The following is a 27,758-nucleotide window of genomic DNA, read 5'->3' as shown; positions in this document are numbered from 1 at the left end:
TCACACGGCACATATTTGCATCGATGCTGCACCGATGTATTTTGTTGCGATATATCTTACACTAGGGTTGGGCGGTATTACGGTAAGAAGGTATCCCGAGGTATCCAAAAGTACCAATGGTATCGGTCTCATTACCGTCATTTTAAAAAAACATATATAATATCTAAATAAATATGGAGTACATGAGGTCATAATATAAAATAATAAATTGAAGATCATCCCGAATAACTGTGTGATCGTATTTTCACTAATTCTATCAATTTCCTAAAGAAGTTCTCATCGCGTGCAGGGTTGTTTATGTCGTTACCATGGCAACCCTGCGTGACATTTGGAGTCTGAAAGAAAGCTTCGCAAGAGACTGAGACCGCGGTTGAAAGATGGCAAGTCAAGATAACGAGTTAGTGGCAAAAAAAAAAAATACAACATCGGCAGTGTGGCAGTATTTTGGTTTCAAACCAAACGAAAAGGGAGAGCCAGCAAACACAGATGAAGCTGTGTGTAAAGTATGTAAGAAGACGGTCACGGCGCGAGAGGGGAACAAGTTATGTTAGATCAAGACAACGTTTTAAGCAAGGTAAGGCCATTTGATTATTAATTTACCCGCCATGGCATGACGTGGGCCCATATGATTTTGCCTTGTGCAGCTATCACGCATTTGAATTAGGTTCGCCTCATTTGCGCTGAATGGTTTATCACGCAGTCTAAACGGACTTGGGTGTTGGTTGATTCTTTTTCTTTTCTTTAATTTCCCATGCTTGAAAGGGTATGATCCTGCTCATCGTGTACTTTTTTTTTGATGGAGTAGGTGAAATAGTGCTGCAAATGGCGTTTCAACGCAGACATGTGTAAACGACAGTTGAATGCTATTCTCAAGATGAAGGAAGAGTTGCGTGATGCTTTGAAATATCTCTTAATCCATTCATCAATGCACAAAATTCACTTTGCTGCTTAATCCATACCACAATGCACACAATTCGCTATGCTGCTTTTAAATAGTACATTTGAGGCATAGGCGCAGGTCTGGACAAGGTCCGCCGGTATAGGCGCACGTACACAGTAGGCCGAAACAAAATATTTTTTTCTCGGTAATACCGTATACCCCGGGAAAACACAGAGACAGTTTAAAGGTATCAAAATTTGGATACCGCCCAACCCTATCTTACACCGGTGTAAATTTTGTGGAGCGTTCACACGTCACAAACCTGCTTACTAGAGAGAAGCGTGTTAGCACCGGTGCAGCCCCACTTGCGTTCACACGGCAGTTTTTGCGACTGTGCTATACGATAGTACTAAGGCCCAAGCTGGTTTTTTTACATGCATTTTTTATTTCTCTTTGCTATTTGGGCTTATTAGAACCTGATTAGAATAAAAACTAAGCATCATCTTTTGATAAGACGTACTTTTAGAGAAAAAGTATGTCCACATATGTGGATTCTTGTTCCGAATTTCCATAAAGTGCTGTCCACGCATGTGACTGCTAAGCCCTAGGAGGTTAATGCGGAAATGAAATATGCACATGCGTGAAAATATACTTCCTTTTCCCAGTTGTCATATGGTCATGGCATCACCAAGCGCCAGGAAAACAACGTGGATGAAGACACCAGTGTTGCCAGATACTGCTGACGTTTTCAAGCCCAAAATATGTTCAAATCCGCCAAAAGGCACTTAAAACCACCCAATCTGGCAACACTGGAAGACACGCAGTTCTGTTGTTGTTGATATTCACCTTTTTGGAAGCGCAAAATACCATGTAAATTATGCAATGCCCGTATGTAATCAACTCTCCTCACGCGTAGCGAGTCTACCCCTGTAGCGTTCAGACGTCCCATTTTCGGTGCTGCCCCACAAACTAGCATTTACTCCGGAGTAAATTTCTTAAACCACCTCCCGAGCAGGATTAAGGCCAATTTATGCTGACAACCCAGTCCTCGCAGATGGTGTCGCAGACAGTGTCTGCGTAGCCCCCCCACCTTCGCAGACGCTCTGCGCGCACCTCCCAAAAAGTGCGACCACCGCAGAAGCCTCGCAGACAGCGCCACAGACAAGAGGGCTCTGATTGGTCCACTCTACCCACTGTACACGCACTTCCGCTTCCCTATTTTCCCGGTTTGTTTTGTTTTCACGACCGGCATTTTTAAAAACACGAGCGAAGATGGAGCAGCATGAAGAGCGGTTGATTGAGGAAGTACGTACATCTATACGACTCCAGTTCTAGTCATTATATTAAAAAAAAGTTCTAGTCATTATAAGTAACCGGAGGATAAACACTCCACTAACCACACCCACCAACTACTCCTAGTGACTTCGCGCCCCCTTGCGTTGTGCCGGTGAATAACATCGCGCACGCCTATTCCCCCGCTCAACAATAAATTACAACTGTCTGCGAAAAGCTATCTGCGAAAGCCTTGTCGCATGAGCATGCAGAGGCCTTTAGATTTGCACCGGTTTAAGCAGCTTTCAGGGGCTACACCGGTATAACTTTGTACCGTGTGAACGCTCTACCGGGGCAGCCCCGGTGCTACACCGGAGTAAAAGTTGCCGTGTGAACACCCCTAATTACAGCGCTTCAGATATGCTCCTAAAGGCCAATTTATGCTGACAACCCAGTCCTTGCAGATGGCGTCGCAGATGGCGTCTGCGTGCACCTCCCAAAAATTGTGACCACCGCAGACAGCGTCGCAGACAAGAGGGCTCTGATTGGTCCACTCTACATCCGCTGTACACGCACTTCCGCTTCCCTACTTTCCCGGTTTGGTTTGTTTTCACTACCGCCATTTTTAAAAACACGAGCGAAGATGGAGCAGCACGAAGAGCGGTTGATCGAGGACGTGAGGAAGTACGTACATCTATACGACTCTGGTTCTAGTCATTATAAGTAACCGGAGGATAAACACTCCACTAACCACACCCACCAACTACTCCTAGCGACTTCTCGCCCCCTTGCGTTGTGCCGGTGAATAACATCGCGCACGCCTATTACTCCCCGCTCAACGATAAATTACAACTGTCTGCGAAAAGCTATCTGCAAAAGCCTTGTCGCAAGAGCATGCAGAGGCCCTAACGTTCACTTAAAAGAGCCGGCTCAAAGAGTCGACTCATTCGCGATCGACACTTCAGTAAGACAACCCACTTGAATGTCGAACCGTCCTTTGTTCCCGCCCATTTTGACTACGTCACAGGCCGCCATTTTAGCACACGGGTCAGGGTATTTGTCGTTGTGTCGGGGTCTTTTTCAAGATAATAGAATAGTCACACTAATCCAGAGAGTTAGCTGTACCGGGTTACTCAGTCGTGAAAAAAAATGCAGGTAGAGCACCAACAGACCGATTTCAGCACGGATGAGATTCCAGAGGGATCTAAAATCAACGCGAGTAAAAACCAGCAGGATGACGGGTGAGTGAGCGGCGCTGCTGGGCCGAGGAAGGCCTCATAGCGGCTGGGCTGAGGGAGCTAGCATTGCTAAGTAAGCTAAGCTAGCCTAGCTTAGCTTAGCTGTTAACGTGATACCGTGTTTTGTTGTGTTTTTGCTTATTTTAGGCGCTGCGGGTCGTTTGTAGAAAATTGCGTTTTGACCTTGATGGTATTATGCTTCATGGAAAACAGATTTCGTTTTTAGGCGTAAACAGTTATCTGCATTTTGTTTCCTAACACCTAAGCTTATAGAAAATTCAAACGTGGCGTGCATGTTGATGTTGGTGTGAACTCGCTAGCTAGATAATTTATAAGAAGTTCTTATTAGCTAGCTAGCTGACTGTTTTAAGTCTTTTTTACATTTAATCTGTTAGCCAAGTTAAATTTTTGCTTTTTGGTCGGTTAATGTTGTTAACTGGTGAGTTTCCGCCCGTCTGATTAGCTCGACTTTATAGCATCTCTTCTGTTCATGCTGTACTGTATGCACGATGCTGTGTCTGGTGGTTTAGCCCCATGTTTAAATGTGAATAAAGTTAATCAAACGTGTTTGTGATTGGTTGATTTATTCTAGATGTAAAGAGACTAGAGCTTTTTTTTTTTTTTTAAAGGAAAGTTTGAACTTGAAGCTTTTGACTAGGTTTTTCATTTGACTCGTGTAAGCTAACTTTAAAGTAGCTAGTTGAAGAAACTTGACTAGCCGAATCAAGTCAAATCGAGGGTTTGCATGTTTAAGGCTATGCTAGCTAAACAGACGTTTCAAATGACTTTTATACAATTCTAAGAATTTCTAAAGATTCCGATCGTCGTCCTAGGAATGTTCTGGTCCCCCGGTTTTAATTCGGTGCGACAAGATGTTGTTTTGTATGAGTGAACTTCAATATGCATCGAAACCGCTCATATTTTGTAATAAATCACAATGCAAGTTTCACTTCTCCTACTTATGTGTTATTTTGGCTTTTGCTGATCTTCTGAAGATCATCTGAATTGTATAAAGCTATTAAGAAATTATTGTAATGCCTTCTAAAATCACCTGTGGTGTTTTAGTCCCACGTGCAAGATCCCTGAAGATGGGGTGAATACACTGGGGGACTAAATCACAGTAAATCCAGTGTCTCAGTAAGATGCCACTGCTGAAGATCGAAGATTAAGCTTAACTGGGACTTGGGTCCAACTTTCAAATCAATGTCATTTGCAGGTCAGTTCAGAAAATGGCTGATGCATTTTATTTTAATTTATTTATCATTTATTTTAACAGGAAGATGTTTATTGGTGGTCTGAGCTGGGACACCAGCAAGCAAGACCTGAAAGACTACCTGTCTAAGTTTGGAGAGGTGGTGGATTGTACCATCAAAACCGATCCGATTACTGGCCGATCCAGAGGTTTTGGGTTCGTGCTCTTCAAAGATGCACAGAGTGTCGACAGAGTAAGTGCAGTTTTCTTACAAACACAAAACGTCCCTGCTAATTTTGTATATCGTTCACAATAATTTAAATAATATTCATTTATTTGCAGTCTGTCAAAAATCTAGTGACACTTTTTGGGGGGGGGGTGCTAATTGTAGCTCATGTGAAGTAAATTAAGCATGTGTGTATGACTGGTTTACAGTTTTTATTTTTGCTTTTATGCCCCATCCATGTACGTATGTTTTTCCTCTTGAAAGTTTTGCCCGTAGTCAGCTGGGATAGGCTCCAGCTTGCCTTCGACCCTGTTGAACAGGATAAAACGGTGAGAGATAATGAGATGTTGTTTTATTATTAACACTTTAAAATGCATGACTGTGTTTTCAGGTTCTGGAGCTGAAGGAGCACAAACTGGATGGTAAACTGATTGATCCAAAACGAGCCAAAGCCATAAAGGGGAAGGAGCCTCCCAAAAAAGTCTTTGTTGGAGGTCTTCGTCCAGAAACAACAGAGGAACAAATTCGGGAATATTTTGGATCCTTTGGAGATGCAAGTTTTATGAATTATTTGTTCAGTTTCACAAACGTGTTGTTCCATGTTGCTGAAGTCAGTTGTTACCAAATAGAAACCATTTTCCCCCTCTCGATATAGATTGAAAACATCGAACTCCCTGTGGACAGCAACACAAATGAGAGGCGAGGGTTTTGCTTTGTAACATATGTGGATGAAGAACCTGTGACGAAGCTTTTGGAAAATAGATACCACAACGTGGGAGCAGGAAAGGTGTGTTGAGTTACAATGGCTTTTAATTTGAGCAAAAACAATTATTCATGACTGGCATGTATTTAAATCACTCTTTATTCCCCTATTGTTTTAGTGTGAAATTAAAGTTGCCCAGCCCAAAGAGGTCTACAGACAGCAGCAGAACAGAAGCGACCGGGGAGGAAGAGGAGGATTCAGAGGTCGTGGAAGAGGAGGTATTTCTCAGTTCGGTTTACTGTTTAAAAGAAATCACAACTAGTATTTTATTAGTTTTCCATTGCAAATGCTCAACTTTGTCTCATTCTTGTCCTTTGTTCAGGACCAAGTCAGGGCTATAACCAAGGCTATGGCGGTTACTATGGACAGAACTATGGAGGGTACGGTAATGGCTACAGCCAGGGCTATAACGACTACTCTGGGTATGACTATACAGGCTACAACTACCAGAATTATGGATATGGACAAGGCTATGATGATTACAGTGGTAAATCTAAGTACCTAATTTAAACATAGAAAACACTGATAACTTCAGCAAACTGCTGTTTAAGTCCAGTTACATTTTTATTTTTTATTTCATTCCAACAGGTCAACAGAGCAACTATGGCAAGGTCTCCCGGGAGGGTGGAAATCATCAGAACAACTACCAACCGTATTGATAAAGACTTGACCTGCCAGAATTTACGGTAAGATTATAATTCAAGACTTTAATTTGTCATTATGTTTGAACTTTAAAGATCAATAGACAATGCTGACAATCTTAAAAAAAAAAACCCAGATTGGCATGTATTTTCATGCATCACATTTTGAATCAAAATTTAAGAATATGTCTATAGATCTTTAATTGCTAATGCTTGCCCAGCAATGTCTTTAAAAAAAAAAACAACTCTTCAGAAAAACGTAATCGTTTTTCTGTAGATTTTCCCGTTTTTCTCCCTGCTTTTTAACAGGTGATCATAAGGAAATAACATAAAGTTGATAGCAATGCTAACAGGTAAAGTACTGCTAAAGGGTACAGAGTAAGGGGCACCTCTCCTGATTTTCCGTTCTTTCCCTAATTCTGATTATTATACCTTGTTTGTACCTGCCAGTGGGGACTTCATTGCAGGCCGTGTGTCACCTGACCACGAAATTCTCTGGGCGTCGCACATAGCGGGCAGAGAGCACGGCATGCACGAGAAAACGCTGTCCTGTGGTATGGTCTCTTCAAATTTCCTGTACCAGCGTTAAAGAGCAAACGTTAAGCAGGAGATCTCTCGTTTTCCCTTAAGTTATCAAGGTTTTGTTTAACAAGTTTTAAAATGGATTTTTTACAGGTATTTAACAGTGAGCCCTAAAAAGTGTTTGTTAACCTTGCTGTTTGTATTCTCCTTTTTATTTTAGTGTTCTTGTATTTCAGTTCTGGAGCTTCAGTGTATTTGTTTTGGGGGTTTTTGTTTTGTTTTTTCTTTTGTTTGTATAAAATGGTTCCCACCCCATAAATTGCATAAAACTCATAATGCTTGCTTTTTCTTCCATAGTCCATAGAGAACTTCAAATGGTACACCTCAGTCCTTTTCCTTAAGACATAGATGATAAAGATCATATGTAAGCCATTCTGATGAAGCCATAAAAAGCTAGCATGCAAGTCGTCATCCAGGTGTCACTGTTTGGAAATCGCATTAAATTTGATGAGACACTTGGTGAGATTGTCCACTAGCTCAGTGGAGCTAAATGTTTTGCTGGCTATAGACACGCTTTTAGTAACCTTGTTGTACATATGATCTTTAGTCTGGAATGGTGATCTTAATAGCTTAAAGTCAACAGCTCACGAAGTTAAACTGAAACATGGAGGTGGTCATTTTTCAGTGAGATTCTAGCCCTGTCGAAATAGTTAACGTCTCATCTCGTCTCTTGTAGGTGGGCAGGCTGAGCGTTCGTACCCTGGAGGCAGCTCATGGATACCCTCTTCTTCTTAATCAAACAACGTCTTGATTTTAAAATACTTTTGGTTCATCGTCCTCTGATAAAAACATTCACAGCCAGACCTTGTAAATATTGTTTCCAAGTTTCTTATCCAGTGCTTTGTTAAACTAGATCCTAAAAATGTTGTGACGTGTAGGTAGAGCCTGATTTGGAAAGTGTCCTTTTTGTCTTTTTTTTTTTTTTTTTTTCATTTTTGAGTAAATGGAGATTAAAAATAAAGTTGGGGTACAAAAGCATGATTGTGTGGTGTGTTTTTTTAAATCTAGGACTTAATGGATTTGTAAGATCTGTAATCTCATCTCATTATCTCTAGCCGCTTTATCCTTCTACAGGGTCGCAGGCAAGCTGGAGCCTATCCCAGCTGACTACGGGCGAAAGCCGGGGTACACCCTGGACAAGTCGCCAGGTCATCACAGGGCTGACACATAGACACAGACAACCATTCAGACCTACGCTCAATTTAGAGTCACCAGTCAACCTAACCTGCATGTCTTTGGACTGTGGGGGAAACCGGAGCACCCGGAGGAACCCCACCCGGACACGGGGAGAACATGCAAACTCCGCACAGAAAGGCCCTCGCCGGCCACTGGGCTCGAACCCAGGACCTTCTTGCTGTGAGGCGACAGCGCTAACCACTACACCACCGTGCCACCCGATCTGTAATCTCTTTTAGACAAAAGTAATAAAGTGCAGGGATTGATGGTGTATTTGATCTAGAATCAAATACACCATCAGGAGGCCAGAGGATGGGAAGGAGCAGTAGCCTAGCCTAACAGTAATGTGCACATCTCTCCTGCCCCCATATTTTATTCTTTTTATATTTGTATATGTAAATACTTAATTTATCTAGAAGTTTTCTCTGTTTATCTGTAATGACGCTGCTGGAATCTTAATTTCCCTGAGGGAACCGGATCAATAAAGTTTTATCTAATCTAATCTAGAAATGTGGATACCTTGAACTGAATGATTGGTTTAAGTAAACTTCTAAAGATGTGCTCCATGCAATTTTTTTTTAGATAAAGGATGCATTTTAAGTGTAGATAAAGCTGTACTCTTGAAGGCACTGCCACAGTAAGAGTAAAGGTACACTTTAGTACCCTTCTCCTCAGTGATCTATTACTAGAATATCAGTGGTGCACTTTGATGCAGTAACATGTAAAGCTGTATTCGTTACATTGTCAAACCCGACTAATAACTTTTTAATAAATGAAATGAAAAAAGGTTGTATAGTAGAGGCACTGATTTGCTATTCTAGTGGCGCTTTATGAACTCTTGCTCCCTCTGCCTCCATTTTGTGCCAGAACGCTGCTATACGTCAACAAAACTAACAGACAGACAAATAGTTTTTCCTTGTAGTTGGAGACGAAAGAAATTGCTTTAAAACTGCGTTAGGATCCTTTTTAGAAACCGAAAGCTGCGCCTTTCTTGTAATTCTAGCTCTGAAACTCATTAGCATCAACTCTGAGTGAGACTGGGAAGAAAAAATGGAGGAGCAGTTCATCGGAGAAGATCCGACTATGAAGATGGAGGAAGACGTAGAGGCGAGTGTGGAAGGACAGATCCAGGCGGTCAGTGATGGAGGTCCGGGAGAAAGCGAGGGCTCGAAGATTGATGCGAGTAAAAATGAGGAAGATGAAGGGTGGGTAAATAAACACTACGAATCGAAAACCTAGCCAGAAAGACCCAAGTATATCCTAGCTGATTGGGTGAACAGTATTCAAGTTAGCGTTTGTGGCTAGCAAAGTTATTACTAATTTATTTTAAAGTTCTTTACGTATATTTATCCACCAAAAGCAATAAACTCTTACTGGGTATATTTGCACTGTTGCTAAGCTTTACCAAGTTGATGACGTTTCTTGCTAGCCACCGGCAACGCAAAGCCGGCTAGTTATATCAATTCTATCAATTATATAACGAGCATTAACTAGTTCACACCGGTTGTTTTTTATTTATTTTCTTGTTTTTAACAAGTAAAGCAGACACTGTCATTGTTAACCATGCCTAAATGGAAAAAAATGTTGAATGAAAACTGCAAGGTCTTAGCTTATATAGCTAACCTTTCTCACACACTGTTGTAGCAACGGGATATTACAAGATAAGCCAGACCTTTTGTATTGTGTTTTTTTTTAATTATTATTTTAAAATACAAATTACTACCGTAATTTTCTCGATATCACACAACTACAACAAACTAGCTGCTAACAAAGTAGCTAGCATGCTCCTGAGGCCAGTTTTTCTAGCTGGTTATAAATAAGGGCAAATTAATTTATATTAAGGGCAAAGCCGTCGAGTTTCCTCAGTTATATCAATTATATAACGAGCATTAACTAGTTCACACCGGTTGTTTTTAATTTATTTTCTTGTTTTTAACAAGTAAAGCAGACTCTGTCATTGTTAACCATGCCTAAATGGAAAAAAATTTGAATGAAAACTGCAAGGTCTTAGCTATATAGCTAACCTTTCTCACACACTGTTGAAGCAACGAGATATTACAAGATAAACCAGACCTTTTGTATTGTTTTTTTTTAAAAATTGTTTATTATTATTATTTTAAAATACAGATTACTGCCGTAATTTTCTCAATATCACACAACTACAACAAAATAGCTGCTAACAAAGTAGCTAGCATGCCCGAGGCCAGTTTTTGTAGCTGGTTATAAATAAGGGCAAATTAATTTATATTAAGGGCAAAGCCGGCTAGTTATCTCAGTTATATCAATTCTATCAATTATATAACGAGCATAAACTAGTTCACACCAGTTGTTTTTATTTATTTTCTTGTTTTTAACAAGTAAAGCAGACTCTGTCATTGTTAACCATGCCTAAATGGGAAAAAATTTGAATGAAAACTGCAAGGTCTTAGCTATATAGCTAACCTTTCTCACACACTGTTGAAGCAACGAGATATTACAAGATAAACCAGACCTTTTGTATTGTTTTTTTTAATTATTATTATTTTAAAATACAGATTATTGTCGTAATTTTCTCAGTATCGCACAACTACAACAAAATAGCTGCTAACAAAGTAGCTAGCATGCCCCTGAGGCCAGTTTTTTATAGCTGGTTATAAATAAGGGCAAATTAATTTATATTAAGGGCAAAGCCGGCTAGTTATCTCAGTTATATCAATTATATAACGAGCATTAACTAGTTCACACCAGTTGTTTTTATTTATTTTCTTGTTTTTAACAAGTAAAGCAGACTCTGTCATTGTTAACCATGCCTAAATGGAAAAAAATTTGAATGAAAACTGCAAGGTCTTAGCTATATAGCTAACCTTTCTCACACACTGTTGAAGCAACGAGATATTACAAGATAAGCCAGACCTTTTGTATTGTTTTTTAAAAATTGTTTATTTTCATTATTTTAAAATACAGATTACTACTGTAATTTTCTCAATATCTCACAACTACAACAAAATAGCTGCTAACAAAGTAGCTAGCATGCCCCTGAGGCCAGTTTTTGTAGCTGGTTATAAATAAGGGCAAATTAATTTATATTAAGGGCAAAGCCGGCGAGTTTCCTCAGTTATATCAATTATATAACGAGCATTAACTAGTTCACACCGGTTGTTTTTTATTTATTTTCTTGTTTTTAACAAGTAAAGCAGACTCTGTCATTGTTAACCATGCCTAAATGGAAAAAAAATTTGAATGAAAACTGTAAGGTCTTAGCTATATAGCTAACCTTTCTCACACACTGTTGAAGCAACGAGATATTACAAGATAAGCCAGACCTTTTGTATTGTTTTTTTTAAATTGTTTATTATTATTATTTTAAAATACAGATTACTGCCGTAATTTTCTCAATATCACACAACTACAACAAAATAGCTGCTAACAAAGTAGCTAGCATGCCCCTGAGGCCAGTTTTTGTAGCTGGTTATAAATAAGGGCAAATTAATTTATATTAAGGGCAAAGCCGGCTAGTTATCTCAGTTATATCAATTCTATCAATTATATAACGAGTATTAACTAGTTCACACCGGTTGTTTTTTATTTATTTTCTTCTTTTTAACAAGTAAAGCAGACTCTGTCATTGTTAACCATGCCTAAATGGAAAAAAATGTTGAATGAAAACTGCAAGGTCTTAGCTATATAGCTAACCTTTCTCACACACTGTTGAAGCAACGAGATATTACAAGATAAACCAGACCTTTTGTATTGTTTTTTTTAATTATTATTTTAAAATACAGATTACTACTGTAATTTTCTCGATATCACACAACTACAACAAAATAGCTGCTAACAAAGTAGCTAGCATGCTCCTGAGGCCAGTTTTTGTAGCTGGTTATAAATAAGGGCAAATTAATTTATATTAAGGGCAAAGCCGGCGAGTTTCCTCAGTTATATCAATTATATAACGAGTATTAACTAGTTCACACCGGTTGTTTTTTATTTATTTTCTTGTTTTTAACAAAGCAGACTCTGTCATTGTTAACCATGCCTAAATGGAAAAAAAATTTGAATGAAAACTGCAAGGTCTTAGCTATATAGCTAACCTTTCTCACACACTGTTGAAGCAACGAGATATTACAAGATAAGCCAGACCTTTTCTATTGTTTTTTTAATTATTATTTTAAAATACAGATTACTACTGTAATTTTCTTGATATCACACAACTACAACAAAATAACTGCTAACAAAGTAGCTAGCATGCTCCTGAGGCCAGTTTTTGTAGCTGGTTATAAATAAGGGCAAATTAATTTATATAATATCATAGTATATAAACCTCTCTAATTCTCACAAGAACAAGCTTATTTTTGACTAAATGATGGAAATAGGAATTTTTGCCCCCTCCATTGTTTCCTTATTTCTAGGCAAGACGAGTCCTAAAGTATTATTTATTTTCCCCAAACGTTACTTGACTGCAGTAAAGGAGAATAACCTCACCAGGATGTCACACAGGCCTTTTAATTTTAACATATTTAACACACATCTTTCTGTCCCACAGGAAAATGTTTGTTGGAGGCCTGAGCTGGGACACTACGAAGAAGGACTTAAAAGATTACTTCGCCAAGTTTGGGGAGGTTGTAGACTGCACTTTAAAGCTGGATCCTATGACTGGTCGTTCCAGAGGCTTCGGCTTTGTACTGTTTAAAGATGCTGAAAGTGTGGAAAAGGTAGTGATCTTCAGTATGGTCTTTTGTTTTTTGTTCAGCTCCTGGAGAACCACTGCATTGCAGATCAGTAGGGAATAAAACACAACAGAAGGCGCTGTTATATGAAAAAAATAATAAACTTTACAGAGCAGGTGGCTGTTACCACCTCAAAGTTGATCATTTTTCGTATAGTTTTCCCCAAAATATTTTATCCGTCTTATGCCAGAGCAGTTTCCAAGTTTTATCATTTTTAATTTCTTAATGAACACATCATTCTTTGCACCAGTTTATTGTTTACCTACTGTTGGGGAATATCCACCAGATAAGTTATAGTTCCAGTTATCGCTTCCATTATAGCAGCTATAAACAGTCATTCCTTCACCACCATCTCTTTGTTTTGTGTCACTTGAAGCCAATTAAACAACAAAACCTAGCTTACCATGTTACCGAGAAACTGGAAATCGTAAACGCTGTTGTCCTGAAGACTTTCCGATGATGGAAAACTTACTAACCGTTACAAAAAACGCTGACATCAGAGACTCCTGAGTAAATGTTAAATATATGTTTCCGAACAGGGGTGGCACAGTGGTGTAGTGGTTAGCGCTGTCGCCTCACAATAAGAAGGTCCGGGTTCAAGCCTTGTGGCCGGCGAGGGCCTTAATGTGTGGAGTTTGCATGTTCTCCCCGTGTCCGTGTGGGTTTCCTCCGGGTGCTCCGGTTTCCCCCACAGTCCAAAGACATGCAGGTTAGGTTAACTGGTGACTCTAAATTGACCGTAGGTGTGAATGTGAGTGTGAATGGTTGTCTGTGTCTATGTGTCAGCCCTGTGATGGCCTGGAGACTTGTCCAGGGTGTACCCCGCCTTTCGCCCGTAGTCAGCTGGGATAGGCTCCAGCTTGCCTGCAACTCTGTAGAACAGGATAAAGCAGCTAGAGATAATGAGATGAGATGTTTCCGAACAGAACATATCAACAATGAGATGTTATTCTTTGTTAAATAACAACACGTTTTTTAAATCATTTTTTATTAACCTTAGATAATATCAAGTCACAGGATACAAGTCCTTCTGAACGAGTCATTACTATAGAAATAATAATATATTTGAATGAGTACATTAAAAAAAAAGACGACGACGACGACAACAACAACAACCTGTGCTTTGAGATACAGCCATCGCTATTGTCAGAGCTGCAGGTTAATGTTTAAATAACACCTTCTGACCAATCAGATTAGAGAATTTAGTAAAGCACTGTATCTAACGCTGTTTAAATGTGCGGAACCAAATACCTCTGCAGTGTCGTGGCATTTCCAGTATTTCAATAGTTTATTTTTTTCCAGTTCTAAATACTTCCTATTATGTTAGTTATTATTCACGTATTTGCGTATTGTTCTTATTTATAGCAGAACCTGTTTCCTCTCCACGTAAGATAGCACTCACTAAGTAGTCATGATTTTGTGCCATCTCTTGGTTGCAGGTTATTCAACAAAAAGAACACAAACTTAATGGAAAAGTGATCGACCCCAAAAAAGCAAAAGCCATGAAGTCCAAGGAACCTGTAAAGAAGATCTTTGTTGGTGGCATTTCACCAGACACTCCTGAAGAGAAGATCCGAGAGTACTTTCATGCTTTTGGGGAGGTGTGTAAAAATGATCTTCAAACTCCGATAGATTTTTTTAATCAGTAGAACAAATCTTTTGTTGTCTTCAACATAGATTACATATGAAATTAATTTTACATGAATTAAACATTTATTACATGGCTTTGTTGAATACTCAATTCTGATTGGTAAATTACGGCATTCTAAGACATGTTATTTCTGTATAACAGACCGTTGCCATGGACCGCGTCATTAGCGGAAGCAATAGCATTTTTAAAATCCATCTTTTGTGACAAATTATTAATTTCTTTAGTCAGTAGCCATGTAATAAGCGGGTTAGTGTATAGCAAGACGGTCATTATTGTGAAATATACCTTCAGGGTGATTCAAGACCCATCTGCTTTACGTCGAGGTCCTGCATCACCCTGCTGGAGTTTATTTCCCAGTAATGACCAGTACTTTGTACATTATTCCTTACTTACAGCCCCGATTCCAAAAAAGTTGGGACAAAGTACAGATTGTAAATAAAAACGGAATACAATGATGTGGAAGTTTCAAAATTCCATATTTTATTCAGAATAGAACATAGATGACATGTCAAATGTTTAAACTGAGAAAATGTATCATTTAAAGAGAAAAATTAGGTGATTTTAAATTTCATGACAACAACACATCTCAAAAAAGTTGGGACAAGGCCATGTTTACCACTGTGAGACATCCCCTTTTCTCTTTACAACAGTCTGTAAACGTCTGGGGACTGAGGAGACAAGTTGCTCAAGTTTAGGGATAGGAATGTTAACCCATTCTTGTCTAATGTAGGATTCTAGTTGCTCAACTGTCTTAGGTCTTTCTTGTCGTATCTTCTGTTTTATGATGCACCAAATGTTTTCTATGGGTGAAAGATCTGGACTGCAGGCTGGCCAGTTCAGTACCCGGACCCTTCTTCTACGCAGCCATGATGCTGTAATTGATGCAGTATGTGGTTTGGCATTGTCATGTTGGAAAATGAAGAGACGTCCCTGAAAGAGACATCGTCTGGATGGGAGCATATGTTGCTCTAGAATCTGGATATACCTTTCAGCATTGATGGTGTCTTTCCAGATGTGTAAGCTGCCCATGCCACACGCACTAATGCAACCCCATACCATCAGAGATGCAGGCTTCTGAACCGAGCGCTGATGATAACTTGGGTCGTCCTTCTCCTCTTTAGTCCAAATGACACGGCGTCCCTGATTTCCAAAAAGAACTTCAAATTTTGATTCATCTGACCACAGAACAGTTTTCCACTTTGCCACAGTCCATTTTAAATGAGCCTTGGCCCAGAGAAGACGTCTGCGCTTCTGGATCATGTTTAGATACGGCTTCTTCTTTGAACTATAGAGTTTTAGCTGGCAACAGCGGATGGCACGGTGAATTGTGTTCACAGCTAATGTTCTCTGGAAATATTCCTGAGCCCATTTTGTGATTTCCAATACAGAAGCATGCCTGTATGTGATGCAGTGCCGTCTAAGGGCCCGAAGATCACGGGCACCCAGTATGGTTTTCCGGCCTTGACCCTTACGCACAGAGATTCTTCCAGATTCTCTGAATCTTTTGATGATATTATGCACTGTAGATGATGATATGTTCAAACTCTTTGCAATTTTACACTGTCGAACTCCTTTCTGATATTGCTCCACTACTCGTCGGCGCAGAATTAGGGGGATTGGTGATCCTCTTCCCATCTTTACTTCTGAGAGCCGCTGCCACTCCAAGATGCTCTTTTTATACCCAGTCATGTTAATGACCTATTGCCAATTGACCTAATGAGTTGCAATTTGGTCCTCCAGCTGCTCCTTTTTTATACCTTTTAACTTTTCCAGTCTCTTATTGCCCCTGTCCCAACTTTTTTGAGATGTGTTGCTGTCATGAAATTTCAAATGAGCCAATATTTGGCATGAAATTTCAAAATGCCTCACTTTCGACATTTGATATGTTGTCTATGTTCTATTGTGAATACAATATCAGTTTTTGAGATTTGTAAATTATTGCATTCCGGTTTTATTTACAATTTGTACTTTGTCCCAACTTTTTTGGAATCGGGGTTGTAACTTAATGTTTTAATTATATTTGCTCTTAAACTGATGGCAAGGATTCATGTTTTTGTCGTCAGGTGGAGTCTATTGAGTTGCCAATGGAGAACAAAACAAATAAAAGGCGAGGATTCTGTTTCATCACCTTCGGAGAGGAAGAACCCGTGAAGAAAATCATGGAAAAGAAGTACCATAACATTGGCCTGAGCAAGGTATATCGTAATGACACTATATATAACATGCATATTTGTATTATTATATAATTTATAGTTCCGTTTGATAACCCTAACCTTAATGACCTTTGAAATGCCATTGCATTTATTGCAGTTGGTAAAAAGGTTAATGAAAAAGAGCAGTAATCAGGTTAAGAAATGTTATAAAGCCGTTAATGCTTGTATGCACTCGCTTTTTACACAGTGTGAAGTCAAAGTGGCCATGTCAAAGGAGCAGTATCAGCAGCAACAGTGGGGTGGAAGAGGTGGCTTCTCCTCTCGGGGTCGTGGGAGAGGAGGTGGGTGTTGTCTATGTAGATGCAATTTTATTAGCATTTCCTAGCACCCTGAACTAACAGTACACGCACACTAAATTTGACGTTGGCATCTGAAGTTTCTACACCTATTCGTTTCAGTATGTAGAAACACTCACTACGTTTACATGCACATAGAGAGAATCGAATTTCTGCCGTTGCTCGACTGAAATCGAAGTTCAAAATGCCATGTATACACCTTAATTCGGCTGAAATTGAACCGAACTTGATTTCTCGGAATCGAGCTACACGACCTAGTTTATGCGATTTCTGCCGAGCTACTTTGTGCATGTATACCCTATCGAGCTAGTTGTCGAGCTACTTCCGGAAGTGACGAGTGACGAGACCACAAGCGGGAAACACAACAGCCTCGGTCGGCATGACAACAATAGTAGCGAGCAGCAGAAGAGGTCAGGAGGAACAAACAAAGAAGAGAAAATGGCGATGTAGAGCTCTCTGAAGTGTGGGTGGAGCACAGAGGACAGCAGGACAAAGCTTCTGGTACTAATAGGCTTTTTATTGTCAGACTTTTCAGTTTAACAGCCTACTTTTATTCTTGAGAGAAACACACACGCGCGCGCTGTGTTCTAGTCCCGGGATGAGCTTTCCCCTCTGCTCTCCCTCTGCCTCCTTAAATAGGGCGCGGTTACTGGGAAGACACACAAACACAGGTTAATTACCGTCAGGTGTAGTGATTCTGCCACTCACCTTCCCTGGCTCCTCCCTCCTGTCACAGACCGGCGCTTGACCACGCCCCCACTGCCACAGGCAAGCAGAAACGTGCACTTCTGGAGCAATGAGGAGACAGAGTTCATGCTCATTCAGCTTAAGGAGTTGAATATATTAAAATTCATGGACGGGAGAAAAACGCGCAATGGAGAACACGGAACTGATAACTTTGTTTACACTCTTGAATAGCTCTTCTTCATGACGACAACCGGAAGTGTACCAACACGATGGGGCGTGTAGCGCCACCTGTGGCTCGGGTGCACAATGCACCTCACACAATAGCCCGATTTCATTGTGTGCATGTACGATTGGATTTCTCTGGCACCCTGCTGGGACCTTCAGCTCGATTACCGACAGCAGCTCGATTTGGATGTGCATGTAAACGTAGTCACTGTGAGCTGTGAGAACCTGACTCATATTGCGGTGAATAGCACTGAAAAGTCCCTGCTTCAGCCATGTAGCACTTATTAGTCTTGACTTGGGGGACAAAGACTTGTTAATGAGTCTGCTGAAGTAGTTTCAGCTGTCATGCATTCCTGCCAGTAAATCATGCACACGAAGTTATTTCGAGCACTATGTAGAATCTCTGTAGCGTATGATTTCTCATATTGTAAAGTTAATAATAAGAGAAATGCCGCCTGGCAGAAGACGTCCATGCTGTCTGTGCTCTTGCGTAGTGAATAATTCAAAACACATGTTTGCTTTGGTTGACTTTCCCATCTGTTTTGGTAGGTAACGGAAATTAAATCACTTTCGTGATTTGAAGGTTTGTTTTGTAAACCTGGTTGTAGACAAACACACCTCTACAGCACTGTGTGCACCAAGCGGCGAGTCGAAAGCCCAGGGAGCATAGAGTGATATTACATTACAGGCATTTAGCAGGCGCTCTTGTCCAGAGTGATGTACAGCGTACCCAGAGCCTGAGGAGCAGTTGGGGGTAAGATGCCTTGCTCAAGGGCACTTCAGCCATTTCTGCTGGTCCAGGGAATCGAACCAGCAACCTTTTGGTCCCAAAGCTGCTTCTTTAGCCATTAGGTCATGGCATGGGTGATATTTACACCACGTACAGTGTGCCCTAAAATTTTAGCTACAAGTTCATTTTTGCTTTAATGCACAACTGCACTGACCCCAGATTGCAGAATTTCTTACCATAACAATAGTTATTTTCATTATTGTTTAAGTATCTGTGCATCTTGTCTGCGATATGATGACATTTTTGGGCTTTCCATTTCAGGGCCGAATCAAAATTGGAACCAGGGGTACGGAAACTACTGGAATCAAGGATATGGAAATTACGGAAACTATGGCTACAACAATCAAGGCTATGGTGGATACGGGGGCTATGATTACTCGGGTTACAACTACTACGGATATGGTGACTACAGCAGTATGTAATGCTGTTTGTGAAAACGCTGCAAAAACTCTAAGAAAATAATGTATGAAAGATTTTTTTTGATACTGATATAACGAAAACTGTACACTAAATAATCTAAGCTTTAAGCATAGCTGTTTAGCTCATTCGTGTTTTTGTTTTTGTCTGTCTTTGCTTTAACCTAAGATATAATGTAGATATTTATTGTATGAGATGTGGTGCTATGTGGAATGGGAAAGGGATGTCTTACCTTTACAACTCATTTGTCACAAGTGCCTTGAGAGCCTTCAACAAGAGTTTAAAATGTACATCTGTAGGTCAGTGGAGAAATGACCACCAGCCAATGGCCACTTTTAGAAGAAAATAAACTATTTTAAAAAATTCATCCAGTTTACTCCAAAAATTTTTTGTCTCCTCCAATATTTGCAGAAAACCTTATATTTGAAATACAGTGTAACGTAAGTATCTAATGCAATTAACATATTAATTACAAGTTATTTTCTAGATAATTGGCTAATTTAAACTGGATTAATAAAGTACAATTCAGATGGTATGTTGGTATGTTGGATCTACATCATACATGAAGTAGAATGTTTTTAAGTTTTGGCTGTAAGCTATTATCATCCTGACATGTTCGTATACATTTAATAGCCACTGTTTTCTTCCTCCTATGTTCTCTGCTCAACCTGCAGACCAGCAGAGTGGTTACGGCAAATCTCCAAGGCGAGGTGGCCATCAAAACAGTTACAAGCCATACTAGCATACTACAAGCATAAACTCCAAAACATACATACAGGTATGCAGTTGCATTACTTAACCCAAGCCATCCTTAGCCATTAACTTATGCTACATTAACCATCATATGTAATGTATTTTGCTTAATTTTTGTTTTTCTTTAAAGTTTTTCACAGCACCCTGGAGTGCTTTACTGTAGTGGTTAACATAGAGACTTCAGTCTTTTGGCAATAATGTAACAGCTGGCTTTTGGCTGTTTCTTGCCTTTTTGTAACAGTAAAAAAGTTAACAGGTACAGTACTGCTAAATGGGTACGAGAAAATAAGGATTTGCAACGAAAACGCACAAAAGAAGAATGTTGTCTCCTAACTCTGACCTTGTTTGTACCTGCCAGCGGGGACTTCCTTGCAGGCCATGAGCTGACTTCCCGATTCTCTCAGGCCCGCTCAATGCGGACAGGGTACGAGAGGCGTACGCTCTCGAATGCTCCCATTTGGTATGGTCTTCCAACATCCTGTATATGAATTGTCAAAAAACAAAAAACCCAGAAAACACATAACGGATACACCAAGCTTTTATCCTTGCCTTTTTTACATTCTGTTTAAAATTCATGGCATTTGTTTTATGTAATATAATATATTTCTGTAATTGCGTAATGTCATTTTTTACAGGTAATGGTTAAATACGACAACTCTGAAAAAATAACTGTTTACTTTTCAAAGGATACAGCCTTCTCTGGAATTTCCAGTGTTTAATAATATATGCACTTTTAATCTTACCTGTAATGCTTGCTTTTCTTTATTTATAGCTCGTGTAGCAGTAATAGCCAGTAGTCCATGAGCTAAAACCTGGTTTGTACTTGGACACCACTACGTTGGAGAATTGCTTAATTTTCATATTTGTATTGTGTGTTTTTAATGACAGCGGTGGAATTTCATCTAACAAATTCTCTTTTTTAAGAAATTTTCATGAAATGTTATTATTGTGAATTTTCAAATAATTAAAGGCTTCATATTTGTGTCTGGGCTTAAATTTATTACATAAGTTTAATGTATTTTGGGATTTTTATATTATGGAATTTTTAACAAGTATTTTTAGATTATTGCATTTTAGTGTAAATTAAGTCGAGGCTTTTTTTTTTTTTTTTCCACGAGAAACAAGATGCCTACCTCCTTTTTGTTTATGAAATTAATTAATATTGTTATTTTCTGTCTTTCAGGTGGAGATATTTTTGGAAGGTAACATCTGAAGCAAACATCTTTTGAGTCGAGGCAGATGTTTATTAAGGAGTATTAATGACAATGACAAAAATAAAAAAAATCCTTCACTTTAACTACAGCTACTGGCCATGTACAGTATGCTTTGTCTTTATAAGCTGCCTGATGAAGGGCGATATTCTGATCAACATTTAACCTGCCCTCAGAGCCAGTATAACGTGCTTTCTCCAGTCAAAATAATTTCTTGTTTTGTGTTAACATGCTAGATTATGTTAGCAGAGTTTGTTAGTCCATTATTTGCAGACATTGTGCTCCTAGGTCATGAGTTAATTTCTAAATTTCAGTAGTATTTATTAGTTAAAATTGATGAGTAGAAGTGCCAGTAAGATTGTTTTAAAGCTTAGGAGTGTTTTGCTACAAAATCATTTAAACCATTTAGTGATCCTATGAATGAAATAAAATGTATAATTTCTGAATTCAATGCATGCCAGAGAGTCTCTCTTTATTACGGGCAGTCCGTTCTGTACAATATTTCATATTTACATGCTAATTGGCATATCATGTGAGCAAACAAGTACGGTTGTACACTTCATTTTGTCTAGGCTGTCCAGTGTATGATAAGATAGAGAAAAGAAAACCTTCATAATTAATGAAATGCTCTGAAATACAAACCAACACCATAACTTCGAACATCCAAAACAAAGGTTGGACCATAAATAGGCTACGTGGAGTCCAATATACGAAAACACAATCATAAACATACTTCCTTCTCTACCTTTACCCTTCACAGAAATGGATTTGTTTACTCATTTTCCATATAAACTACAGCCACTGTACGGTTTGAAAGGTCTAGAGGAGGCTGGAATTAAACTAGTGTTACTCAGTCTTGTAAACTCTTAAGAATGAAATGTTGATTGATAATTTCAAGCTAATCAACCCTCACAACTTCAGTGGTTCAATGTACCATTTATCTGATGATATACATTTTCACTCAGTCAACTTTTCTGCGTTATATTTACATGACATTTCATTGAATGTGTTCTCTTCCAAAGTACAGTTAAGAGACAAAAACAGCATAAATATAGGTGATAATCTAATTTCCATGTAATTACATTTAATACAAAAACAGGAAAGAAGTGACTGTTTTTATGAAGGAATGACTCCGGTTGCCAAAAGAACGATGAGCAAAACAATGATGAACACAACCACTCCGATTATAATCATCATTTTGGTGTTTTTCCACCAGTACTTTCTGGAAACCCGTGCAGAAGTCCTTTGAAATGAGTCGGCCTGGTTGAGAGTGCATGCATTAAAGAAGAAAATGGTGTAAGTGAAGATAATGGAGGTAACCTACTAAAATAATTGAGATTTTTAAAGAATAATTAAGTTATTCCACGAAATCGAGTTGTACGTGAGCTGATGGCCGATGAGGCGTGCAGCATCGAGGTGGCTATAAGCCACGTACGATGAGATTGAGTGGAATAACTTTTTATTATCTCCACATTCACTGGATTTTGAGAAACGGACCATTTTTATTCTTATTTTTTGCAAATTCGATAAATAAAAACTTTGTACAAAACACCCGACAAAATCATTTCCGCTTAGAATGTAAACAAACCAGTGAAACGACAGTAACAATTTGTGAGAAATGCTATAATAATGCTTGAAAAATGAAAAAAAAAAGATTCTTATCATCAAATACTTTTATTCCATATTTTGTTGTGCTTTTTTTGTATTTTTGAGGGGTTTTGTTTTCGACTAGTTTTTATTTCGTCCTCGGTTGGTTCAGCAACACACTCCGCCATTTTGTTTTTCTCTACTCATGGTATATGAGCTGATAGCCTAGTACTAGAGTAGCCAATCGGAGCACGCGTTTGCTCATATCCAGTGAAAGTGGATAGAATAATTAAAGATACATTATTGATGTCTTCCAATATAGTCAAAATCAATTAATAACTTACACTGGCCTGCAGATCATCGGTTTTCCCGATTAGGTCATCGAGCCTCTCTCCCCTCTCCATCACTTTGTTTATGTTGTCTTTGAGGATAACTTTGACATCATTGACCTGATCCTGCAGTTGATTAATCTTACCGGAGCCTTGAGGTTGTGCATTGTGCTCAGCCTATAGAGAGAATCCAAAAAAATAAATGAATAAACAGTGATAGTTAATATCAAGGTGAAGTTTCAATTAATCTTCACTTACCGCTAATATACATCCTTGTAATGGGAAATATTACATTATACAGTAAATACTTATTATTTATATCTTTTTACATCAATTAGCATTAGCATATAATGTGTTTTACAGTGGTGCTTGAAAGTTTGTGAACCCTTTAGAATTTTCAATATTTCTGCATAAATATGACCTAAAACAACATCAGATTTTCACACAAGTCCTAAAAGTAGATAAAGAGAACCCAGTTAAACAAATGAGACAAAAATATTATACTTGGTCATTTATTTATTGAGGAAAATGATCCAATATTACATATCTGTGAGTGGCAAAAGTATGTGAACCTCTAGGATTAGCAGTTCATTTGAAGGTGAAATTAGAGTCAGGTGTTTTCAATCAATGGGATGACAATCAGGTGTGAGTGGGCACCCTGTTTTATTTAAAGAACAGGGATCTATCAAAGTCTGATCTTCACAACACGTTTGTGGAAGTGTATCATGGCACAAACAAAGGAGATTTCTGAGGAGCTCAGAAAAAGCGTTGTTGATGCTCATCAGGCTGGAAAAGGTTACAAAACCATCTCTAAAGAGTTTGGACTCCACCAATCCACAGTCAGACAGATTTTGTACAAATGGAGGAAATTCAAGACCATTGTTACCCTCCCCAGGAGTGGTCGACCAACAAAGATTACTCCACGAGCAAGGCGTGCAATAGAGATCTTGCAGTCACGTGACCGGAAAGTTAACAGCCGCCATCTTGTCGGTAAAAAACACAGCTGAATATTGCTGCACTCGTGTACAGAATGGATCAATTTCAACTGACGGACTACACGGCTCATTTTTCTAATGAACAGATAACTAGATATATGTCTAAAATAAACAATCTACAGATTAGTGACCCTTATCGATTACCGGACGTAGTTTTTACGACCGTGTCAGTGGATATGGAACTGCCAGAGGTGGAATACCCAGACGTGTATAATTACCTCATTAACTTTCCCTCGCTGTTCAGTGGTGAAGCACTGCATGCTTATAAATCTCTGGACAGTTATCTTTACAGAAATTCAGGATTTGTCAGCGACTCAGATGTGGCATCTTGTAAACAAGAAAATAACAATCCTCATTGGACGGGTAAGTCACTTAAGTATTGAGTATAGCACTGACCAGCCGATTATAGAATAGAATAAGGTAATTCCAGCTGTAATTCCAAATTGTCCGTCTTGTTTACCATGGATCTGGCGTTGGAGAGGTAGAGGCTTAGCAGTGGAGATTTGAGTGGCTGTTTTCTGAGCTTAGTCAACAGGCCGGCTCTGCCTGCAGCCTCGCTTTTGCTTCCGCTCCCGACACCGCCTCCTTCGCTTTGCTTCCGATAACAATCCACAGAGACCCCGCTGGTCTCGCTATCTCGTCCAGAATGTTGTGCATGCGATGGAAATCGCTACAAACCGTCGTTTTCTGCTGGAAACCAATGTCCAGTAAGTCCATATGGTTGTAGTGGATATTGAAGTCCGGTACAGACGAACAACACGCAAAAATACGCATAAAAAACATAAAAAACGTGCACAGGTAGGGAGAGCTTGTAGCCGCAGCCGTTGTAGTAGAATTGTATATAGTAGGGTTTTCCAGAAGAAGAAGTAGAAGCAGAAGTAGAACCAGAAGTAGAAGTAGAATGCGGAAATATGGCGTTTGACCAATAAGATGGCGTTTGTTACAATCTGGATCGGCTGTGACGTCACATGCAAGTGCTCCATAGTGGGCGAGGTCACAAAGGACCCCAGAGTAACTTCTAAGCAACTGAAGGCCTCTCTCACATTGGCTAATGTTCATGAGTCCACCATCAGGAGAACACTGAACAACAATGGTGTGCATGGCAGGGTTGCAAGGAGAAAGCCACTGCTCTCCAAAAAGAACATTGCTGCTCGTCTGCAGTTTGCTAAAGATCACATGGACAAGCCAGAAGCCTATTGGAAAAATGTTTTGTGTATGGCTGAGACCAAAATAGAACTTTTTGGTTTAAATGAGAATTGTTATGTTTGGGGAAAGGAAAACACTGCATTCCAGCATAAGAACCTTATCCCATCTGTGAAACATGATGGTGGTAGTATCATGGGTTGGGCCTGTTTTGCTGCATCTGGGCCAGGACAGCTTGCCATCATTGATGGAACAATGAATTCTGAATTATACCAGCGAATTCTAAAGGAAAATATCAGGACATCTGTCCATGAACTGAATCTCAAGAGAAGGTGGGTCATGCAGCAAGACAACGACCCTAAGCACACAAGTTGTTCTACCAAAGAATGGTTAAAGAAGAATAAAGTTAATGTTTTGGAATGGCCAAGTCAAAGTCCTGACCTTAATCCAATCGAAATGTTGTGGAAGGACCTGAAACGAGCAGTTCATGTGAGGAAACCCACTAACATCCCAGAGTTGAAGCTGTTCTGTACGGAGGAATGGGCTAAAATTCCTCCAAGCCGGTGTGCAGGACTGATCAACAGTTACCTGCATGTTTAGTTGCAGTTATTGCTGCACAAGGGGGTCACACCAGATACTGAAAGCAAAGGTTCACATACTTTTGCTACTCATGTAATATTGGATCATTTTCTTCAATAAATAAATGACCAAGTATAATATTTTTGTCTCATTTGTTAACTGGGTTCTCTTTATCTACTTTTAGGACTTGTGTGAAAACCTGATGATGTTTTAGGTCATATTTATGCAGAAATACAGAAAATTCTAAAGGGTTCACAAACTTTCAAGCACCACTGTATAAGTTGCAGACAATTTAACATTTCCTTATCAAAAAGAAGTATACTTCAAGTTAATTTTATTAAGTATACTTAAATAAACTATATTTCCTTAAGTATACTTTTGTGTACCAAATATACTGATATCAATGTACTTACAGTATACTTGTAAGTAAACTAATCTAATACTTTTTGGGACTACATTGGCCCATTTTTAGTTTATAAAAAGTATACTTTAAGTCTAAGAGAAGTAAACTTTGAATATACAACTAGTATTTTTTATTTTGTACTGCAAGTATACCACAAGTAAACTTATATACTAATAGTTTACTAGTTCTATACTTGTATTCCACTCTTTAGTTTACAAAAGCATACTTCATAGTCTACTGGAAATATACTATGAGTTTACTTGTTTTATACTTCTAGTCCACTTTTTAGTTTACAAAAGTATACTTTGTAGCATACTGGAAATATACTACTGGATATATAAATCTAGTTAATAACACGATGTACATAAAAGATAAGTTTAAGTTCCAACACTGTTTACTCTTAAGCTATTCTACCCCAGAGCTGACCACAAACTTATGGTACATGTACAGTATTTAAAACATGCTGTCGTATATCACAAAGAAGCCAGTATGTGTGAAAAAGAAGTATTTTATAGGCTACTATCAAAAGGATAAGCACACCTACAGGGCAAGTACACTTAAACATAAGGCACAAATATTTTAATACTTTATTGCACTTTTGTTAAGTACATCTTGATCAAAAGTTTAAGTATACTTAGACTTTTCTATCTACTTTTCAGTATAAGCCAAGTATACTTATGTATAACTTTATTAAGTGTACTGTATCTCTGATAAGTAAATACAAAGTAAATTGAAACCATACGCACTTATTTTTAGTTTAAAGACGTATGACGACGTAGAAGCACACTTGGATAAACTTCTTTTTTGTATGGGTTAGTTCACATAGCAGTAATAAAAAATAATGTGCAATATGCCTCAGAACTGTCAGCAAATTGTCGTTGTTTTGCAAGCTGTGACTTTTTTAGCTGACATCTTGCTGAAATTTTGCCTTCACTTCCCTCCTGAGTGGACCATGAACTTCCTCTGTTTATTCAAAGAGTGGTGGCATCGACTTTCGTGCACTTTACAGCTTTTTATATGCCCAGTGTAAATTCTTTTTGTAACCTTTTTTGTGTTCATACTTCTGTTTTTTAACACATCTGCTGTTATCGTATAGAGATATCTTTAAAAACTTGTTCCATCAACAGGTTGGTTTTAACCTTAAGCAAATAAATGCACAACCACAAAGCAAACAGAATAAGGAAACAATTTCACTTACCATATTCGTACTTTGTCAGATGCCAATTCAAACGTTCTGTGCTCAAAAGGTCTTAACACCACCAACTTTGTTTTATAATAAACTCTCCACCATTGCTTAACAGCTTCAGGATACAGATTGTATACTGGGCAGCTGCGAGCTACAACATAAGTCTGAGCAAACAAGCAGGAAGCCTTCAGACCTCATTTGCACACAAGGCCACCCCTCCCAGTCTGCGTGTACATTAACAACTGCCAGATAACTGTGAACTGCCTACTGGCTTCAAGTCAATCATTCAGACCAGACCTAGTTTGTCAAGCACCTGATGAAGCATATAATGTACTCACATGACCAGGCAAAGGCCACTGTCCTTATCAGAGGACGATTAACAAAGGTAATAAAGAAGTGGAAAGTAATTAAAGAACATGGTCTTCTAACCTGCCACTTGTCAAGGACTATTAAATTGGAGAATATGGTGCAACACTGCAGCATAATCCATGCAAAGAACCCTGTCAACTATAAATAAAATAATTTCTTCCTGGCAGTCAAACATGGTCATGTCACAAAAGTGTACCTTCAAATAATTAAATATTTACATGACCAAATCTGTCTTCACTCTTGAATGTAGG

At 38.9% G+C, this 27,758-nt stretch overlaps 3 protein-coding genes across 9 annotated transcripts; 2 read left to right on the top strand and 1 right to left on the bottom strand.

The window, feature by feature from the left end:
- Window positions 1–3,165: 3,165 nt before the first annotated feature.
- hnrnpdl (heterogeneous nuclear ribonucleoprotein D-like) lies at window positions 3,166–7,772 on the top strand. 3 transcript variants are annotated; one of them, XR_009651606.1, is made up of 9 exons: window positions 3,166–3,393; window positions 4,667–4,835; window positions 5,200–5,361; window positions 5,464–5,595; window positions 5,690–5,789; window positions 5,894–6,058; window positions 6,160–6,257; window positions 6,663–6,766; window positions 7,471–7,772. XR_009651606.1 is itself a non-coding variant. In XM_060909720.1 (8 exons), the coding sequence occupies exons 1-7, from the start codon at window positions 3,302–3,304 to the stop codon at window positions 6,228–6,230; spliced, it is 891 nt and encodes a 296-aa protein (XP_060765703.1). In that variant the 5' UTR covers window positions 3,166–3,301; the 3' UTR covers window positions 6,231–6,257; window positions 6,663–7,772. The 3 variants fall into 3 exon arrangements, 2 of the variants coding, with proteins under 2 accessions (XP_060765703.1, XP_060765704.1); XM_060909720.1 differs by having other exon boundaries at window positions 6,663–7,772; XM_060909721.1 differs by lacking the exon at window positions 6,663–6,766 and having other exon boundaries at window positions 3,167–3,393.
- A 1,031-nt stretch (window positions 7,773–8,803) lies between these two features.
- Window positions 8,804–21,367, top strand: hnrnpd (heterogeneous nuclear ribonucleoprotein D). Of its 5 annotated transcripts, none has more exons than XR_009651562.1 (8): window positions 8,804–9,175; window positions 12,490–12,658; window positions 14,113–14,274; window positions 16,388–16,519; window positions 16,725–16,818; window positions 18,797–18,949; window positions 19,627–20,165; window positions 20,889–21,367. XR_009651562.1 is itself a non-coding variant. In XM_060909021.1 (8 exons), exons 1-7 carry the CDS (start codon window positions 9,021–9,023, stop codon window positions 19,692–19,694), a joined length of 933 nt encoding a protein of 310 aa, XP_060765004.1. In that variant the 5' UTR covers window positions 8,804–9,020; the 3' UTR covers window positions 19,695–19,730; window positions 20,889–21,367. The 5 variants fall into 5 exon arrangements, 4 of the variants coding, with proteins under 4 accessions (XP_060765004.1, XP_060765003.1, XP_060765002.1 ...); XM_060909021.1 differs by having other exon boundaries at window positions 19,627–19,730; XM_060909020.1 differs by having other exon boundaries at window positions 19,627–19,730; window positions 20,064–21,367.
- On the bottom strand, window positions 21,363–27,324 carry si:ch73-234b20.5 (uncharacterized protein LOC449923 homolog). The gene is made up of 3 exons (XM_060909023.1): window positions 27,151–27,324; window positions 22,848–23,009; window positions 21,363–22,176 (listed from the first exon to the last, which is right to left on the bottom strand). The coding sequence occupies exons 1-3, from the start codon at window positions 27,151–27,153 to the stop codon at window positions 22,033–22,035; spliced, it is 309 nt and encodes a 102-aa protein (XP_060765006.1). The 5' UTR covers window positions 27,154–27,324; the 3' UTR covers window positions 21,363–22,032.
- Window positions 27,325–27,758: the final 434 nt, after the last annotated feature.

This window comes from Neoarius graeffei, chromosome 25 (assembly GCF_027579695.1).
Source record: "Neoarius graeffei isolate fNeoGra1 chromosome 25, fNeoGra1.pri, whole genome shotgun sequence".
NCBI lineage: Eukaryota > Metazoa > Chordata > Actinopteri > Siluriformes > Ariidae > Neoarius > Neoarius graeffei.
The sequence above is the reverse complement of the archived record's forward strand: the minus strand, read 5'-3'. Positions and strand labels throughout refer to the sequence as shown.

Bases quoted from the DNA above. Each gene is read 5' to 3' on its own strand.
- hnrnpdl (XM_060909720.1), top strand. From the start codon at position 3,302: ATGCAGGTAGAGCACCAACAGACCGATTTCAGCACGGATGAGATTCCA. The intron at 5,790-5,893 runs GTATTTCTCAGT...TCCTTTGTTCAG, and splicing joins CAGAGGTCGTGGAAGAGGAG to GACCAAGTCAGGGCTATAAC. The intron at 6,059-6,159 runs GTAAATCTAAGT...TCATTCCAACAG, and splicing joins AGGCTATGATGATTACAGTG to GTCAACAGAGCAACTATGGC.
- hnrnpd (XM_060909021.1), top strand. From the start codon at position 9,021: ATGGAGGAGCAGTTCATCGGAGAAGATCCGACTATGAAGATGGAGGAA. The intron at 9,176-12,489 runs GTGGGTAAATAA...TCTGTCCCACAG, and splicing joins AAAAATGAGGAAGATGAAGG to GAAAATGTTTGTTGGAGGCC. The intron at 14,275-16,387 runs GTGTGTAAAAAT...TTTTGTCGTCAG, and splicing joins ACTTTCATGCTTTTGGGGAG to GTGGAGTCTATTGAGTTGCC.
- si:ch73-234b20.5 (XM_060909023.1), bottom strand. The intron at 22,177-22,847 runs GTAAGTTATTAA...ACTCTCAACCAG, and splicing joins CCGATGATCTGCAGGCCAGT to GCCGACTCATTTCAAAGGAC.